Source organism: Scyliorhinus canicula, chromosome 20 (genome assembly GCF_902713615.1).
Source record: "Scyliorhinus canicula chromosome 20, sScyCan1.1, whole genome shotgun sequence".
NCBI classification, from domain to species: domain Eukaryota; kingdom Metazoa; phylum Chordata; class Chondrichthyes; order Carcharhiniformes; family Scyliorhinidae; genus Scyliorhinus; species Scyliorhinus canicula.
In genome coordinates this window covers 12906809-12926007 of record NC_052165.1, presented here as the reverse complement: position 1 = coordinate 12926007, position 19199 = coordinate 12906809, and the positions used below count along the sequence as shown (strand labels likewise).

General features: G+C 46.7%; 1 protein-coding gene across 7 annotated transcripts in view; it reads left to right on the top strand.

The window, feature by feature from the left end:
- Nucleotides 1-19199, top strand: part of si:ch211-272n13.3 (ankyrin repeat domain-containing protein 26) — a 165680-nt gene that overhangs the window by 116953 nt on the left and 29528 nt on the right. For all 7 annotated transcript variants that reach the window (XR_005458399.1, XM_038781157.1, XM_038781159.1 and 4 more), the window contains 5 exons: nt 3917-4069; nt 5381-5556; nt 12666-12759; nt 18259-18336; nt 19022-19156. Coding sequence is in view for 6 of the 7 variants with exons in the window: in XM_038781157.1 (XP_038637085.1) it covers nt 3917-4069; nt 5381-5556; nt 12666-12759; nt 18259-18336; nt 19022-19156 (636 nt within the window). In the remaining variant the exon portion in view is untranslated. The remainder of the gene's footprint in view (nt 1-3916; nt 4070-5380; nt 5557-12665; nt 12760-18258; nt 18337-19021; nt 19157-19199) is intronic.

The window sequence follows — 19199 nt, the reverse complement described above, 5'->3', positions numbered from 1 at the left end:
ACAAAGCACTTTCGGTAAAGTAGTAGCATGGATAGAGGATTGGTTAATTAATAGAAAGCAAAGAGTGGAGATTAATGGGTGTTTCTCTGGTTGGCAATCAGTAGCTAGTGGTGTCCCTCAGGGATCCGTGTTGGGCCCAAAATTGTTCACAATTTACATAGATGATTTGGAGTTAGGGACCAAGGGCAATGTGTCCAAGTTTGCAGATGACACTAAGATGAGTGGTAAAGCGAAAAGTGCAGAGGATACTGGAAGTCTGCAGAGGGATTTGGATAGGTTAAGTGAATGGGCTAGGGTCTGGCAGATGGAATACAATGTTGACAAATGTGAGGTTATCTAATTTGGTAGGAATAACAGCAAACGGGATTATTATTTAAACAATAAAATATTAAAGCATGCCGCTGTGCAGAGAGACTTGGGTGTGCTAGTGCATGAGTCACAGAAAGTTGGTTTACAGGTGCAACAGATGATTAAGAAGGCAAATGGAATTTTGTCCTTCATTGCTAGAGGGATGGAGTTTAAGACTAGGGAGTATATGTTGCAGTTGTATAAGGTGTTAGTGAGGCCACACCTGGAGTATTGTGTTCAGTTTTGGTCTCCTTACTTGAGAAAGGACATACTGGCACTGGAGGGTGTGCAGAGGAGATTCACTAGGTTAATCCCAGAGCTGAAGGGGTTGGATTATGAGGAGAGGTTGAGTAGACTGGGACTGTACTCATTGGAATTTAGAAGGATGAGGGGGGATCTTATAGAAACATTTTAAATTATGAAGGGAATAGATAGGATAGATGCGGGCAGGTGTTTCCACTGGCGGGTGAAAGCAGAACTAGGGGACATAGCCTCAAAATAAGGGGAAGTAGATTTAGGACTGAGTTTAGGAGGAACTTCTTCACCCAAAGGGTTGTGAATCTATGGAATTCTTTGCCCAGTGAAGCAGTTGAGGCTCCTTCATTACATGTTTTTAAGGTAAAGATAGATAGTTTTTTGAAGAATAAAGGGATTAAGGGTTATGGTGTTTGGGCCGGAAAGTGGAGCTGAGTCCACAAAAGATCAGCCATGATCTCATTGAATGGCGGAGCAGGCTCGAGGGGCCAGATGGCCTACTCCTGCTCCTAGTTCTTATGTTATATGTACAGAATCCCAAGGCCAATATGAATGTGATACGCTATGGGTCTAAGTGCAATATTAATATTTCAGAAAAAGAGTATCATCTACTCAGACAAATGTAATAAAGTTCTGGTAAAATCCTGGGAGACAAAGGGGAATAGAGATGGCAAGCCATGCTGACAGTGTTTAAAAGTAGCACATCAGAACACAGGAGCTGGATCCTGCACAGGAGAAAGAAACTTAATTCTGCGTAGCTTCCAAGAGTGAGATAATTATCACCATGTCCTGCTTTGGCTTCGTGGCAGTTGTTGCATACACTCAGTACCTGCTTAACATTAATGTTGTTACACTTCAACACCCTTAATAAAATAGTGAATTGGCATTGCTAGTTTAACTTTAATGTTGTTTGCCACAGACATTCTCTTCTGTAGCCAGCATGGACACATGGCCTTTTCCACCAGCACTTTGGTATTTTTGACCTGAGTCCCTCTTCTCAAACCCCTCAGCTCCTGGACCTCCCAGCCTTGTCCCCCTGATATACCTCCTGCCCTCTATCCTTAATTAAGTGGCTGGATTCTTGTCCCCCTGACATAAGTCCCGCCCTCTATCCTCCGTGGAATGGCTGGGTACTTGTCCTTTTGATGTGCCTCCTACCCTCTATCCTTAGTTGAGTGGCTGGGTTCTTATCAGCTCCTGTTCTGAAATCGAACTGAAACCCTGGCTCCATCTAGTGGTGAAACCTGGTTGGTGCAGGTAGTCCTTGGAACTTCAGCTCCTGTGGCACCAACCAACTTCTGCCACTGGATGGAGCCTACTGCACTGTACGTGAGTGTAATTTTAAAAAAAAACATTTTATATATTGTATTTCTTATATTTAGTGATGTACTTCAATTTGAAAGTTAATTCAGCTGTGATTGCACATGGTACAGTGTTTATACTTATAGAACTTTGGGGCAGCAGGGTAGCATGGTGGTTAGCATAAATGCTTCACAGCTCCGGGGTCCCAGGTTCGATTCCCGGCTGGGTCACTGTCTGTGTGGAGTCTGCACGTCCTCCCCCTGTGTGCGTGGGTTTCCTCCGGGTGCTCCGGTTTCCTCCCACAGTCCAAACATTGAGGGCCGAAGGGCCTGTTCTGTGCTGTACTGTTCTATGTTCTACAGTACAGCACAGAACAGGCTCTTTGGCCCTCGATGTTGTGCCGAGCCATGATCACCCTACTCAAACCCACGTATCCACCCTATACCCGTAACCCAACAACTCCCCCCCCCCTTAACCTTACTATTAGGACACTACGGGCAATTTATCATGGCCAATCCACCTAACCCGCACATCTTTGGACTGTGGGAGGAAACCGGAGCACCCGGAGGAAACCCACGCACACACGGGGAGGACGTGCAGACTCGACACAGACAGTGACCCAGCCGGGAATCGAACCTGGGACCCTGGAGCTGTGAAGCATTTATGCTAACCACCATGCTACCATGCTGCCCATTTTATGAAACCATAAAATTCCCATATCCCCTCCATCACAAAGAGAGCCTACTTTTACCTCCATAACATCACCTGTCTTGCCTCAGTCTGCTGCTGAAACCCTTATCCATGCATTGTGATCTCCAGGTTCAGCTATTCTAATGTTCTCCTCCCAATCTCCTCTTCATGTTCTGTAAATTTCATCTTGTGCAAATCTCTTGCCCATATTTCATGCTGCATTGTGCGCTCATGCATTATTATCCCCTACTGACTTAGATTAATTCCCAGTCTCCAAGTTGTTTTAGAAATGAACATTAGCTATGTGAAGAAAGATGTTTGGTTCACCATCCTATTAGTCACATGACACAATGATAATCAGGTTGTTGAGTAATTATGGCAATCGATCTCTCATGTGTTCACAACACACATCCAGGCATGACATGAGGAAAGCCCCAGTGATGGAGACTTTTGGATACCATGGGCAGGATTCTGCCGTAATTGGTGGGGCGTGTAACTCCGGCGGGAAGGAGGGGCGTGAACCACTCCGGCGTCGGGCCGCCCCAAAGGTGCGGAATCCTCCACACCTTCAGGGGCTAGGCCAGCCCTGGAGTGGTTTGTGTCGTGCTGGCTGGCAGGGAAGGGGCTTGGCACCATGACAACCAGCGGCAAAGAGCCTCCACCGGCCGGCACGGGTTGGTGCTAGCGTAGGAGCACCAGCGTATGCTGGCGTCATCCCAGCGCATGCGCAGAGGGCTTCGTCTCTGCACCGGCCATGGCGGATCGGTCCAGCTGCCGGAGTGGAAGAATAGAGTGCCCCCACGGCACAGGCCGTCCCGCGGATTGGTGGGCCCCGATCATGGGCCAGGCCACCGTGGGGGCTACCCCCGGGGCCAGATCCCCCCCCCCGAGAACCCTGGAGGCCGCCCGCGCCGCCAAGTCCTGCCGGTAAGGACCTACTCTAATTTACGCCGGTGGGACTGGCAAAAAAAATGGCGGCCACTCGGCCCATTGCGGGCCGGAGAATCGCCAGGGGAGCCGCTGCCAGCCTTAAATTGAAAATTCTCATTCCAGCCTTTCAACACCCCTTCAATCAAACTCTCCATTACTTTGGCCTTAACCCTTTGCCCACAATTAGCAGCTCTACCTTCAACCATGTATTCCTCACACTCAGAATGTTCCTCCCTAAGCCCCTCTGTTTCACCACCACCTCTGTTTTTGGTCGCCTAATATGACCTCAAATCCCATTAAAGCACCTTGGGACACATTTCTTTGTTAAATGTGCTATATAAACAAAAGTTATTATTGTAATGTGCTAATCACTGAGAACATCCTTCTTTAGACTTCATTGAGGCAACTTCAACAAGAACTTGCTGATGTACTGAAGAAACTTTCAATGTCAGAGGCCTCACTGGAAGTGACCACGCGCTACCGCAATGAAATCGAACAAGAGAAAACACGTACGCAGAAGCAATTAGAGAAGCTCACGACTGAGGTAAATTTGAACGGCAAGCGATAAACTAAACTGAAAATAAACAGAATGTTTCTCTAGTGACAGTGGGATTCTGCTGCTCATCTTGACTGCTTTATTAAAAACTATTTAAAGATACGCAATTTATAGCAGTCCACAAAATTGCTCATCGTTTAGCGATATATTTCACTAGACAACAAGTAGGATGCAATAGTTGTGCATGTAAGGACTACCATCATGGGATAGGTTTCATTGAACTGCAATATATCCTTTCGATGAAAATCTTAAAATATATTGAATTCTCTTTTAAGAGAAAGCCCACTTGATTATTTTTCATCAGAATGCTACAGAAACATATCTCCTTGGCAACCAATAAATACACTAAAGAATTAAAAAAAAAAGTTACATTTTGGAAGAAAGTGCTTCATAGTCAATAAAATATTTTGGGAAGTCTATTCCCTGGTTTGATGTAGGGAAGCATGGCAGCTAACTTGCACCCAGGTCCTGCAAAGAGCAATTAAATAAGTTGCCAGCTATTTTGGGCCTTAAGTTAGTTATTGTGGGTGTCATCTCTGGAGAAACAGGAGTGTTTGTCCATTGTCCTGGTCAAAATAGTGCTGGAAACAGATTGTCTGCTCATTTATCTCTTTCTGTTTGTGGAATCTTGATTACCCAAATTGGCTGTCCTTTGTCCAACATTGCAACAGCGTGAACATGTGTTAGCATAAACCAAGATCTGATAATTATTCCAATTGCAGCAAATTATTTGCTGGGGAGCACATCTGATAGCCAATATGTTTCCTGTTAAGTGAGAACTGGGAATATTACACTAGCTGACCTGTAATAAAAACTGAAAATGTTAACGCATCTCGGCCGATCAGGCTGTATCTGTGGAGGGAGAAGCAAAGCTAAACTTTCCTAACTGACGAAAGTTTGAGAACAAGAAATCTTGTACCTAAAGTAGTTAATTCACAGACACTAGAAACATGTCCCATATTGACAAACAATCCAAAATTGCACCCTGCCTGCTGGGTAGCCGACAAATACTCCTAATCTGTGCAGCCATAAAATAACCCAAAGGTTCCCAATCGGGCAGAACAATTAGCACTGTTAAGTTACCTACTTGCGTGGCTGCCCAAACTATTTGAAGGTCTTTGCACCTAACCGAATAAGCCTCACACAAGACAAAAAAAAAGAGAAAGTGCTGCAGCCAGCAGACGGTCCCACATGCTGCCTCATAATATGACATGTTACTTAAATGCAGATTTTAAACAGCATTTTTTAAAAAAGTCTAATTAGAATATTTGAGCTAACGAGTATATCTTTGCCTTACAGCTGCAGGAGACTAAAGATGAATGCATGCAGTCAGAGAGGAAAATCCAACAGTTACAGAATGCTCTGGATGACAAAGAACGTGATGTGACTGCAACTTCCCAAAAAATGCAAGAAGCTTTGTCAGCTTCTTCACGGACAAGAGAGGCTGCAAAGCAACTTGACGAACATGTACAACGGTAATTGATGGCAGCTAGGAATTTGTCATTAGACTTGGAATAAAATTTGAAAGATTTTGGTGTGTAACTGCATTGTATAATCTAATAAACAGCTTGGCCACGCATTACCATTTTGGGCATAGTTAGTCCAGATGCAATTTTTACAGAAAGTTATGCTAGTTTTCAGAAGTTCTATTTTTGCCCAAGCTTCCACTCGAACACATTTGCATATCGCTGGGCATTGAATCTTCTATGAGCACAATTGACCTCTATTTTAGAATGTGATTTTTGAAAAAAGTTTCATGAAAAAAATGTAGCGTGACACATTTAATAGTCATAACTTTGTGCATTTTTAATAGTACAGCTGAATATTGGTTTGTCACAAAAGATATTTTTAATTGGCGTCTCGTCAACACTTAAAATAGTAACCCTATTTTGAAAGAATTAAAATTGAATCATACAATTATGCACAGCCATTTATTAGCTAAATTAGCAAAAAAATGAATATCTTAAATTGAAAGAAATGTAAAAGCTTTCAAAAACATATACGAATGTCCTTGTGACAAACATAATTTTATCAGAGCCTTTAATCAGAGGCTTGCAAATAGATATAATTAATGGAAACTCATATTGGTGGTTAATTCCATTTTGGGACCTGGCCACTTTTGTGGGCAAGGCCAGGTCCCATCATGATTTTTTTGAAACCAGTGCAAAATATGAGTGCATAATTTACACTTGAAATTCCTCCATCTTTTATACTGAGTAGCTAATTTGGGATAAAGTGCATTTGTAGCGAAACGTGAGGTATTTGAGTTTTTCCACAAATGGAAATAGTTTAATTCAGTAAATATGGAGAAAGATGTAATGAGTTAGGATGCTTGCAGATATTTGAAAATGAATTGTAAGGTGCTGACCATTATCCAATGATTTCTGATTAACATGTTTGAATTTCGGAAACGGAAGCCTTGCTGATCAGCTGTTGCATAAACAAAACCACTCAAAACGTTTCTAGATAGAATGTGGGAAAATGCGAGGTTATCCGCTTCGGCAGAAAGAATAGAACATAGAACAGCACAGAACAGGCCCTTCGGCCCTCGATGTTGTACCGAGCATTGTTCGAAACCAAGATCAAGCTATCCCACTCCCTGTCATTCTGGTGTGCTCCATGTGCCTATCCAATAATCGCTTGAAGGTTCCTAAAGTGTCCGACTCCACTATCACAGCAGTCCATTCCACACCCTAACCACTCTGAGTAAAGAACCTACCTCGGACATCCCTCCTATATCTTCCACCCCGAACCTTATAGTTATGCCCCCTTGTAACAGCTACATCCACCCGAGGAAATAGTCTCTGAACGTCCACTCTATCTATCTCCCTCATCATCTAATAAACCTCTATTAAGTCGCCTCTCATCCTCCTCCGCTCCAAAGAGAAAAGCCCTAGCTCCCTCAACCTTTCCTCATAAGACCTATCCTGCAAACCAGGCAGCATCCTGGTAAATCTCCTTTGCACCCTTTCCAATGCTTCCTTTTATGAGGTGACCAGAACTGCACACAATACTCCAAATGTGGTCTCACCAGGGTCATATATAGTTGCAGCATAACCCCACGGCTCTTAAACTCAAGCCTCCTGTTAATTTTTTTTTTTTTTTTAAATTTAGATTACCCAATTATTTTTTCCAATTAAGGGGCAATTTAGCGTGGCCAATCCACCTACTCTGCACATTTTTGGGTTGTGGGGGCGAAACCCACGCAGACACGGGGAGAATGTGCAAACTCCACACGGACAGTGACCCAGAGCCGGGATCGAACCTGGGACCTCAGCGCCGTGAGGCGGTTGTGCTAACCACTAGGCCACCGTGCTGCCCCGAGCCTCCTGTTAATAAACGATAACACACTATAGGCCTTCTTCACGGCTCTATCCACTTGAGTGGCAACCTCCAGAGATCTGTGGACATGAACCCCAAGATCTCTCTGTTCCTCCACATTCCTCAGAACCCTGCCATTGACCCTGTAATCCGCATTCAAATTTTTTTCTCCCAAAATTAATCACCTCGCACTTATCAGGGTTAAACTCCATCTGCCATTTTTCAGCCCAGCTCTGCATCCTATCAATGTCTCTTTGCAGCCTACAACAGCCCTCCACCTCATTCACTACTCCACCAATCTTGATGTCATCAACATATTTACTGACCCACCCTTCAACCCCCTCCTCCAAGTCATTGATAAAAATCACAAATAGCAGAGCACCCAACACCCTGTGGTACACCGCTGGTAACTGGTCTCCAGTCTTAAAATTTTCCATCCACCTATGGAGATCTTCTCTGTGATAGCCAGTTACTTATCCAATTGGCCAAATTTGCCTCTATCCCACACCTCCTTCCTTTCTTCATGAGCCGACCATGGGGAACCTTATCAAACGCCTTGCTAAAATCCATGTATACGACATCAACTGCTCTACCTTCATCTACAGACTTACTTACCTCCTCAAAGAATTCAATCAAATTTGTGAGGCAAGACTTACCCTTCACGAATCCGTGTTGACTATCCCAGATTAAGTTGCATCTTTCCAAATGGTCATAAATCCTATCCTTCAGGACGTTTTCCATTAACTTACCGATCACCGAAGTAAGACTAACTGGCCTATAATTACCAGGGTCATTCCTATTCCCTTTCCTGAACAGAGGAACAACATTCACCACTCTCCAGTCCTCTGGCACTATCCCCGTGGACAGTGAGGACCCAAAGATCAAAGGCAAAGGCTCTGCAATCTCATCCCTTGCCTCCCAAAGAATCCTTGGATATATCCCATCTGGCCCAGGGGACTAGTCGACCCTCCGGTTTTTCAAAATTGCTAATACACCCCTCCTCAGAACATCTACCTCCTCCAGCCTACCCGCCTGTATCACACTCTCATCCTCAAAAACAGAATATTATGTAAACTGCAAAATGCTCCGGAGCAGAGGGATCTGGGCACCCTCGTACATCAATCACAAAAGGCTAGCATGGAGGTGCAACAAGTAATTAGGAAGGAAAATGGTTAATTTGTTGATTTGATATTTGTTAATTTGTTCACTTGTCCCCTTTTAATTGATTAATTGATTATCTCAAAGAGTATAAAAGCAAGAAGCCTTGCTACAACGGCACAGGGCATTGGGGAGACTGCATACAGTTTAGTCTCCTTGCTTGAGGAGAGATGTACTTGATTTGGAGGTTCACTAGGTCAATTCCCAAGATGAAGGAATTGTTTTCTGAAGAAAGGTTGAGCAGGTTGGGAGTGTATTCCTCAGTATTTAGAAGAATGAGAGGTGACCTTATTATGACTGAGGGGGCTTGACATGGTAGATGTCAATAGAATGATTCCCCTTGTGGGGGAATCTAGAACTAAGGGACAGTAGTTTCAAAACAAGTGACCTCCCATTTAAGACTGAGATGAGGAGGAATTTCTTTTCTGAAGGTTTGTTAATATTTGGAATTCTCTACCCGAGCGAGCAATGGAGGCTGGGTTATTGAATATATTCAAGACTGAGTTAGATTTTTGATCAACGAGGAAGTCTGGGGTTGTGGGTCAGACAGGAAAAGTACAGTGGAATTCCCCCATCCGAGACAAAGGGCATGATTCTCTCTCTTCGTTGCACTCTCGCTCAAGTGAGAGTTAATAGCGGGAGAGGCCAAAATCGAGAACCGCGCCAGGCGCCAAACTGTTTGTGATGCAACTGGCCCACTCCTGTAGGCAAAATCGGGATCTGACTGTAGCGTGGCGAGAAACTAATTATCACCCTTAAGCATAATTTCCATACAATTAACAAGGCGACCCCCATATCCAACAGCCTCCCATGATTCATTGGCCTCCCAAGCACGTGGCCACGCTGGCGGAGATTAGTACTCCTTTTTTAAAACGTGACTGTCCACCAACTGCCAAGGCGTCTGGTCATGCGGCTGAAAGCTATCGCTAATAGGGAATTGGCAGTCGTGGTTAAGTGAGCACTTCACACAACCCAAGTGGATTCCTGTGGGTGGGCGAGCCATATAGCATGTGGGAGTCATTGACTAGCAATTCGGTCACACTTTGATGGATGGACACTGCGCCTGAGCACTGTGGGAGGCAACTCCACACACGCAGCAGCCGAGATCCAAACACCTAGGGGATGGGCCCCAGCCCTGGGGACATGTCCACAGCCGGAGGATGTATCAGTGCAACGGGGAGGGGACCAGCGCACGGTCCAAGTGATATTATGGGCTTGTGTCTGGGGTATAGGATATTGGGTCAGTTGAAGGGGGTCCGCTGCAGCCAGGTGTGTGAGCAGGGCTTTTCGGGCCTGGGTCGGGGGAGGGGGGAATCAATGGGAGAGTGGAGGGTCCCGGGGTGGGAGCCACCGCTGTTTGTCAGTCTAACAACTTCTCCCAATTCCTTACAGATATTGAAGAGTATAGACAGTATTTTGGACCCTGGAGAACAGACCCTAGTGGTGCTGCTGCTAGCCGGGGCGGACAGACGCTGGAGATTGCGGCAGCAGCAGCATCTGCAGATGCTCAAGAAGATGGTCCCTGTCCTGGACCCCGCCCCACATGATTCCCGGCTGCCCATCAGGGGGAAGCCCATGACTGCCTGGGGTGTATAGATAGTGTGTGCCACAGGAGACTCCGTCTCAACAAGGAGACGGTGTGGCACCTTACGGACTTGGCACCACGTGGAGGAGGAGGACACGCTCCTGGTCGCCGTCAAGGTCACTGCAGCTCTGAACCTTTAGGATCAAGCGGGGACCTGTGTGGCATCTCTCGGTCCACAGCCCACGAGTGCATCCGACGGGTCGCGGATGCCCTGTTTGCCAGGGTGGAAACCTACATCAACTTTGACATGTACTAAGCCCAATAAGATGCCCGGGCAGCAGATTATCCGCCATTGCCGGACTGCCCCATGTCCAGAGGCTGATAGACTGCATGCATCCACTCCAGGATGGGCGGCTGGCTCTTGGGGGTCAGCGATACCCACTGAGGACCTGGCTAATGGTGCCATTCCAGCCGGAGACTGAAGTGGAGACCTGATAGAATGAGGCCCCTGTTGCCACCAGGGCTGTCATTGAGCGTTGCATCAGACTGCTCAAAATGTGGTTCCAATGCCTCGACCGCTCGGTGGTGCCCTGCAGTACACCGCCCGGTGGGTCGCCTGCTTTGAGGTGGTATGCTGCGCTCTCAACAACCTGGCACAGCAGTGGGATGCCGTGTTGGAGGTGGGGAATAAGGAACATGTAGCCACCTCCGAGGAGGACCAGGATGATGAAGCGCCACTAGACCAGCAGGGGCTGGAGGATGATCCCAGGAAGCACCGGAGGACCAGCTGGAGGCTGCAGGACACGCGGCAGCAAGGATGGTCCGGAGGGCCAGGGAGACTCTCATACTCTCCCCGCTTCACATAGGATGTGGCCTGGCCCATCTTCGACACCTTACCCATCCCCCACTCCCATCTCCCACCCTCCAGAGTTTGTGTCACATCATCCAGGGTGCTGGGATAGGGTGTCGGCACCGTCAGCGGGTCGCTGTTGAGGGCAGAGAGCTGAGCACTGGTGCTCCTCAATCTATGCCATAGTCAGACCCCTGCCTGTCTGCTGAGTGCTCGTTCCAACCAATCACCTTGACGTGATGTGCCCGAGAAGTGGTGGGGATGCATGGGCGGCACGGTAGCACAGTGGTTAGAACTGTTGCTTCACAGTGGCAGAGTCGCAGGTTTGATTCCTGGCTTGGGTCACTCTGTGTGGAGTCTGCACATTCTTCCCCTGTCTGTGGGTTTCTTCCGGGTGCTCCGGTTTCCTCCCAAAAGTTCTGAAAGACGTTTTTGTTAGGTGAATTGGACATTGAATTCTCCCCTGCCCCCTCTCCCCTGCCTTCCCCCCGGTGTCCTCCGTGATCCTCAATGTGCTTTGTAGTTGAACTGCACATGTAGGTGTGTCCTCAGGATGTACATCTGAGGTGAGGCAGCCAGCTGCTTACCACATCCCGTGGGCTTCAATGCCCCTGGCTGGCGTCCTCTGGAGGGCTCTGCGGTCAGATGGTCCCGGCGCACTTGTCGACGGCGCATGCACAGCCGTGCCGTCCAGTCCCGTGTGCTGACCCTGAGGTGCGACGAGCAGCCTCGTTAAGTGGGCCAATTAACATTGAATAGCATTGCTGGCCTCTCAGGGCTGAGCCTGGGAAGCTCACGGCAATTCCACACGCTACCACAGAAATCTTTCTGGTGAACGCGCCCACAGTACCGGGACAGGAATGTGGAGTATTTCCCGCTGTGGAGGCCAGTGGGAAACTACACCATATCTTCTGGTCCTGACCTCATTAATTATGCATGTGGTAGTTTTGTGCCGTATTCCATATCAGGGTGGGCAAGATGGTGGGCGAGGCCCGCCATCATATCTGGGTGCCATATTGAAAAGGTACCTCATCCACCCATCCACTTGAAGGAAGAAGATGAACCTCTTACAAAAGAAAATGGCCCTGCAGGATAACTCTGAGGCAAAAAGGTGGACCTCCTGAAAAACAAAATGGATCTCTAGGAACACTGGAGGCTGGAAGATCCATCTGTAGATGTTCCCCCACCCACTGCTGTGGTGTTCCAGGGTTGCTGATGGCCTCCATCTCGAACTCCAGATACAGCATTCTTCAGATGAGTCCCGGTCCTGACCTCTGCACACCACGTTCTTCTGAATCGGTGTGTTTTTCCTTGGCATTGCGGAAGATGGGAAGTTGGGGGAATATTCCAGTCGGACCAATTGATTAGATGCAAATCAGTTTCTCGCTTCCCTCCAGCAGGTTTCGCAATCCGGCACGCCGGGCACTGGTGAAAAATCCTCCCTCCAAATTCTCACCCTCTCCCGCCATTGAACCCACCGGCGAGGCCATGGGAGAACTTGCCCGCAGAGTTAAGTCCACAATCAGATAGCCATGGTTTTCTCCAATGATTAAGCAGGCCCGAAAGGCCAAGTCTTTTATTCCTACTTCTATGTTCTATAGTGTTACTTAATTGTCAATTGATGGGGACTTTTGAAGTTTCATTCTAAACATCTATATCTCACAAACTTACATTTAAATGCTTTCATCAATATTTAAGACCACCTTTCTTGCCTCTGCTTACTATTTCAGATTGGAGATTGAAAATGCAAAATTGGAGTCTATTGCAAAACAACAGGCAAACAAATCTGATTTGATGGAGAAAGAACTTCAAGATACTGTGTCAGTAAGTATGAAAGCCCCATAACACAAGACAGCAATCACAATACAGGTGTTTTCTAAATGTAAATAATGCTAGCCAGTTTTTATGAATGGTTGTGTATAAAATACCGAGGTCACGGTAACTGTGGGTTGGTGTACTTGGAGTAAACTTTGTCTGCCAGTCTATCCATGGAAATAAAGGTAGAGGAGTTGAGAATTAAAGGGTCTGCAATGGACCATGTGAAGGCTAGGGAAGAATGAAAAGTCGGTTAAACTTTCCACTTTGATAGAAGAGCAGTAAATGGCACCAACACCATCATCAATGTGCCTGGAAAACAGATATGACTGGAATAAAAAAAAGATCTACAATGTCAGGCAGAACTTGGACCCAAGTATGTTCCCAAAGCAGCACCTGTTTTGAGAAGTGAATGAAGTCAAAGGAAAAGTTACTCCGCGTAAGAACAACTTCAGTCAGGTGGAGCAGGATGGTGGGAAACAACGGCATGCTCCAGGCAGAGGTAGGGGATACATCAGAGACTTGGCAATCAGCTTCTGCAAAATTAAGGTTGGATTGCCAACCAGCAGCACTGCCACTCTTATCGACAGCTTTAGTGAAGGTTGGACCTGAGAGAATAGAGTGTTGCAAATCCCAATGGGGGGTGATTTTGAATGAGGTGAGTGAAGCAGAAGAATTGAAGAAGATCTGGAGAAGGGGGAATGCAGGTGGATCAATAATTCTGAAGATGGGAGAAAAGGGCCATTGTGGGAGACGTAGACTTCTTGCTAAAGAAGTGACCATGGAAGCAACGGCAGTAGGGTATTGTTGGCCATTATAAATATACCAAGGTTAGTTCCCGCAGTAATGTAATTGAACAAGTTTACTGCATTGTATTTCCTTTCTGCCTCTTCATTCTATGTTGAAGTCATTTTATGTTTGGTAGTGAAATTCTGAAATGTGCTCCCTACGGTTTGTTGTGCACAATGGGCAGAAAATGGAATGGAGACATGTCTGATATACAAAACTGGTAGTCAAGGTTTCACATCAGAAGTGCACATTAATGAAACAAGGGGGCCTCACGGTAGCATGGTGGTTAGCATCAATGCTTCACAGCTCCAGGGTCCCAGGTTCGATTCCTGGCTGGGTCACTGTCTGTGTGGAGTCTGCACGTCCTCCCCGTGTGTGCGTGGGTTTCCTCTGGGTGCTCCGGTTTCCTCCCACAGTCCAAAGATGTGCGGGTTAGGTGGATTGGCCATGCTAAATTGCCCGTAGTGTAAGGTTAATGGGGAGATTGTTGGGTTACGGGTATACGGGTTACGTGGGTTTAAGTAGGGTGATCATTGCTCGGCACAACATCGAGGGCCGAAGGGCCTGTTCTGTGCTGTACTGTTCTATGTTCTAATTCCCTTGCTTATTTTAGATTGTCTCTCTCTATAATCTTGTGGCTTTTTCTCCTACCCTTGTAGAAATGTGTTTCTGCCAGCAGACGCCAATGTTGCGCTGCATATAATCTGTGAAATTAAGGATTGGGGCTGTTGGTATCCTTTTTCAGGTTTAGGGAGTGCCTTTAGAGCTGCAAAATGGCATTGACTGCACATGTGCACATTTGTGTGACAAACTGCACTTCATGTCATATCCGTGCAGTGGTATTATCAGACAAAGTCAGCATGGATTTATGAAAGGGAAATCTTGCTTGATAAATCTGCTGGAATTCTTTGAAGTTTAACGAGTCGAGTTGACCAGGGAGAACAGCTCAGTATGGTTTATTTAGACTTTAAGAAGGCTTTCGACAAAAATCTCCAATTGATTTGATTTTGATTTATTGTCACATGTACCGAAGTACAGTGAGAAGTATTTTTCTGCGGCCGAGGGAACGTACACAGTACATACATAGTAGACAAAAAGAATAATCAATAGAGAACATTGACAAATGGTACATCAACAAACAGTGATTGGTTACTGTGCGGAACATGGGGCCAAACAAAGCAAAAATATGAGCAAGAGCAGCAAAGGGCGACGTGAGTAGTGTTCTTACAGGTCGAGGGGGAGTCATTGAGGAGTCTTGTAACTGTAGGGAAGAAGCTGTTCCTATGTCTGGATGTTCAGGTCGTCAGACTTCTGTACCTTCTGCCTGATGGAAGGGTCTGAAAGAAGGCAATGCCTGGGTTGGAGGGGTCTCTGATCATGCTGTCTGCCTTCCTGAGGCAGCGGCAGGTGCATACAGAATCAATGTGGGGGTGGAAAGGTTGTGTGATGCTTTGGGCTGAGTTCACCACACTCTGCACTCAAGATTCTTGTGATCTTGGACCGAGCAGTTGCCATTCCAGGCTGTGATGCAGCCGGATAGGATGCTCTCCATCGCGCATCTGTAGAAGTTTGTGAGAGTCGATGCGACATGCCAAATTTATCTAGCTTCAATGGGAAGTAGAGACGTTGTTGGGCTTTCTTGACTGTTGCATCAATGTGAGTGGACCAGGACAGACTGTTGGTGATGGTGACCCCCAGGAACTTAAAGCTATCAACCAACTCCACTTCGGAGCCATTGATGCAGACAGGAGTGTGTGTCGTGCTACGCTTCCTGAAGTTGATGATCAGTTCCTTAGTCTTTCCGACATTTAGAGAGAGGTTGTTTTCAGTACACCATGCAACCAAGTGATTTATCTCCCTCCTGTAGTCTGATTCGTCGTTGTTTGAGATACAGCCCACCACATTTGTATCATCCGCAAACTTCTAGATTGAGTTGGAGTTAAATCTTGCCACAGTGTCATGTGTGTATAGGGAGTACAGTAGAGGACTGAGCACACATCCTTGCGGAGCCCCAGTGTTGAGGACTATTGTAGAGGAGGTGCTGTTGCCGATCCTGACAGATTGCGGTCTGTTGGTGAGGAAGGATCCAGCTGCACAGGGTCAGGTCCAAGATTGCAGAGTTTGGTTATTACAGTAGTCCCCCGTTATACCGCGCTCCGCAATACCGCGGTTCGCGATATACCGCGGGGGGGGCTTATGGACCCCAACTGTCAGTTGTGTCAATTTCAGCGGCCGGATCACTTTGATCCGGAGAGGGAAGCTGCTCTCTCACTGAAACAATCAGCCGGCCGCTGAAATTGACACTGCCGGCTGCTCTCTCCCTCCAATCCAACTTTTAAGTTTTAATGTTTCTGATTGGAGGGAGAGAGCAGCGGGCAGTGTCAATTTCAGCGGCCGGCTGATTGTTTCAGTGAGAGAGCAGCTTCCCTCTCCAGATCAAAGTGAGCCGGCCGCTGAAATTGACACTGCCGGCGGATTGGAGGGAGAGAGCAGAGAACACAGGAGGAGGTCATACGGGCCTCTGCAAGACCAGCATGGTCTCACATCGCCCCTCCCCTCTGTAGCTGGGGTTCAGGCTGTGGCTGCTGGGGTACAGGCTGTGGCTCCTGGGGTACAGGCTGTGGCTGCTGGACTTCAGGCTGTGGCTGCTGGGGTTCAGGCTGTGGCTGCTGGGCTTCAGGCTGTGGCTGCTGGGGTACTGTGGCTGCTGGGGTTCAGGCTGTGGCTGCTGGGGTTCAGGCTGTGGCTGCTGGGCTTCAGGCTGTGGCTGCTGGGGTACTGTGGCTGCTGGGGTTCAGGCTGTGGCTGCTGGGGTTCAGGCTGTGGCTGCTGGGGTTCAGGCTGTGGCTGCTGGGGTTCAGGCTGTGGCTGCTGGGGTACAGGCCGTGGCTGCTGGGGTACTGATTGGAGGGAGAGAGCAGCCGGCAGTGTCAATTTCAGCGGCCGGCTGATTGCTTCAGTGAGAGAGCAGCTTCCCTCTCCGGCCGCTGAAATTGACACTGTTTTAATTAGATCCACGATGGGGGTTTTAAATTTATTTAAAAATCTATGCTAGCGCTTCCCATTGTGAGTCTACGGGGGTCTGACCTCTCCCCCCGCCCCCCGTAGACTCACAAGGGGAAGCGCTAGCATAGATTTTTTAATAAATTTAAAACCCCCATCGTGGATATCCGCGGCTCGGATGCAACGCGGGTGGCTGTCTTGGACCCCAACACCCGCGTTATAAAGGGGGACTACTGTAGTATGGTGTTGAAGGCGGAGCTGTAGTCGATGAACAGCAGTCTTACATAGGTGTCCTTGTTGTCGAGGTGTTCGAGTTTTGATTGTAGGGCCAGGGAGATAGCATCTGCTGTAGACCGGTTGCAATGATAAGCAAACTGCAGTGGTTCGAGACCGTCTGGGGGGGCTCATAGCAGATTATGAAAAGTTAAAGCGCATGAGATTGCGGGTAGTGTCTTGAGATGGATAGAAAGCTGCAATCTCCACAAATCCATGAGATATTCTGACTTCTTGAGCAATCCCAATTGTAATTGCTTCACCAATGGTTGCTGTGCCCTAAAGCTACCCAAGCTCTGGGATTCCTTCCCCAAATGATGTCATTTTTGAAACTCTTTCTTCTTTAAAATGCTCCTTGACCATTCTTTTGATCATCTGCCTGATTTGTTTTTAAGATGGGATCCGCTGCCAAATGTTGCTTTACATGCATCATTTTTTAAACAATTAGATAATGGGGGTCACTAGCTGAGCCAACAGTTATTGCCCTTGAGCTGAGTGGTTTGTTAGGCCATTTCAAATGGCAGTCAACCACATTGTGTGTAGGCCAGACCAGGCAAGGACAGCAGTTTTTCTTCCCTAAAAAGGACATTAGCAAACCAAATAGGTTTTTAATGACAATGGCCTCATTGTCATCAGTAGATGTTGAATTCCAGGTTTGTTTTATTGAATTCAAATTTTACCATTTGCCATCCTAGAAATTGAACCCAGATCCACAGAACCATAGAATCATATCATAGAATTTACAGTGCAGAAGGAAGCCATTCAGCCCATTGAGTCTGCACCAGACCTTGGAAAGAGCACCCTACCCAAGCCCACACCTCCATCCTATCCCTGTAACCCAGGAACCCCACCTAACCTTTTTGGACATTAAGGGCAATTTAACATGGCCAAGCCACCTAACCTGCACATCTTTGGACTGTGGGAGGAAACCGCAGCACCAGAGGAAATCCACGCAGACACGGGGACAACGTGCAGACTCTGCACAGACAGTGAGCCAAGCCGGGAATCAAACCTGGGACCCTGGAGCTGTGAAGCAATTGTGCTAACCACTGTGCTATCGTGCTGCCCTACATTACTTTGGGTCTCTAGATTACTAGTCCAGTGAAAGTACCACTGTGCCACTGCCTCTACTTTTATTGTACTAAAGGGGCTATATAAACACATGTTGATAGTGTTGTTGTAGGATACCACGTGTAGCTATATACAAATTATTAGGATTTAGTTTAATCTCATAAGAGGCAAAGAGAAGATTGGATACAGGTATCAAAATCATGAGAGGGGCTGAATGTAGTAGAATTGGGGGTGGGGGGTTTACATGGAAAATACAGGAGAATGACACCAAATTATAATGTGCATTTGGAGAGCCGGTGCATACACAATGGGCCAAATGGCCTCCTTCTGTGCCGTAATAATTCTGTGATTATTCCAATGTTATCTCATTAGGTCCATGCTCGTCTAGAAGACTTGATAACAAGCTTACAAGGGATGAAGGTTAACTTGGAAGATCAACTTGGACAAGAGGTCTGATATTTCCATTACAATGTAATCTGTATATGATGTTTATAACCTGACGACCAAAACAGCAGACCATTGGGCGCGATCTATCAGCCTCGCCGCGCCCAACTCTGGGCATGGCAAGGCTGGGTAAATCTCATGAGGGGGTCTTTCGTGAGATTTACTGGCCTTGTCACGCCCGTGACGCTTCGCGATCTGGATCCCGCCCAGATTGGCACATTGAAGTGAGCAGTTAGTCTCACTTGAAAATGTCTATGCCAGATCAACCCTGGACCTGAATTCCTCGACTCGGAGACGCCGAGCACTGGTTTCCACAGGTGTACCAACACTTGGTGTGTGTGCATGCGGTGTGTGGAGGCCTGGGAAAGTGGAGTTTTCTCAGTGCTACGAACCATCCAGCTACACATACAGGACACAGGACTGTTTAATCTCTGTTACTTCGTGCCCATTGTCTTCGTTAAATTAGCACTTAAGTGACTGATTTTATTTGTTACCTAGAATAATTCGACCCTGCAACCCTAATCTAGTTGCTGTGCCATATCTTGAAATATTTTGGTTTTATTCTGTGATAACTAATGTCAGTTGCTTTTATTTAGCTATTTAAATCTACGCAATCAAGAAATAAGCTCCATTATTTAATGACAAATGAATGTCTATAGAGAACAACTTTTTTTTCATGCATTTTTTTTAGGTACAAAAGCAAACTATGTTGTCACAAAGTGCAAAAGATTCTCATCAACTGTGGGAGGAGGAATTGAAAACGCGATCGAAGCTTGGACTTCGACTTTCTCAGTTGAATAGAGAAAAAGATGACCTGACAGGACAGGTAAAAACAAAGTGAACAGATAGTTTGTGATATATTGCTCTTC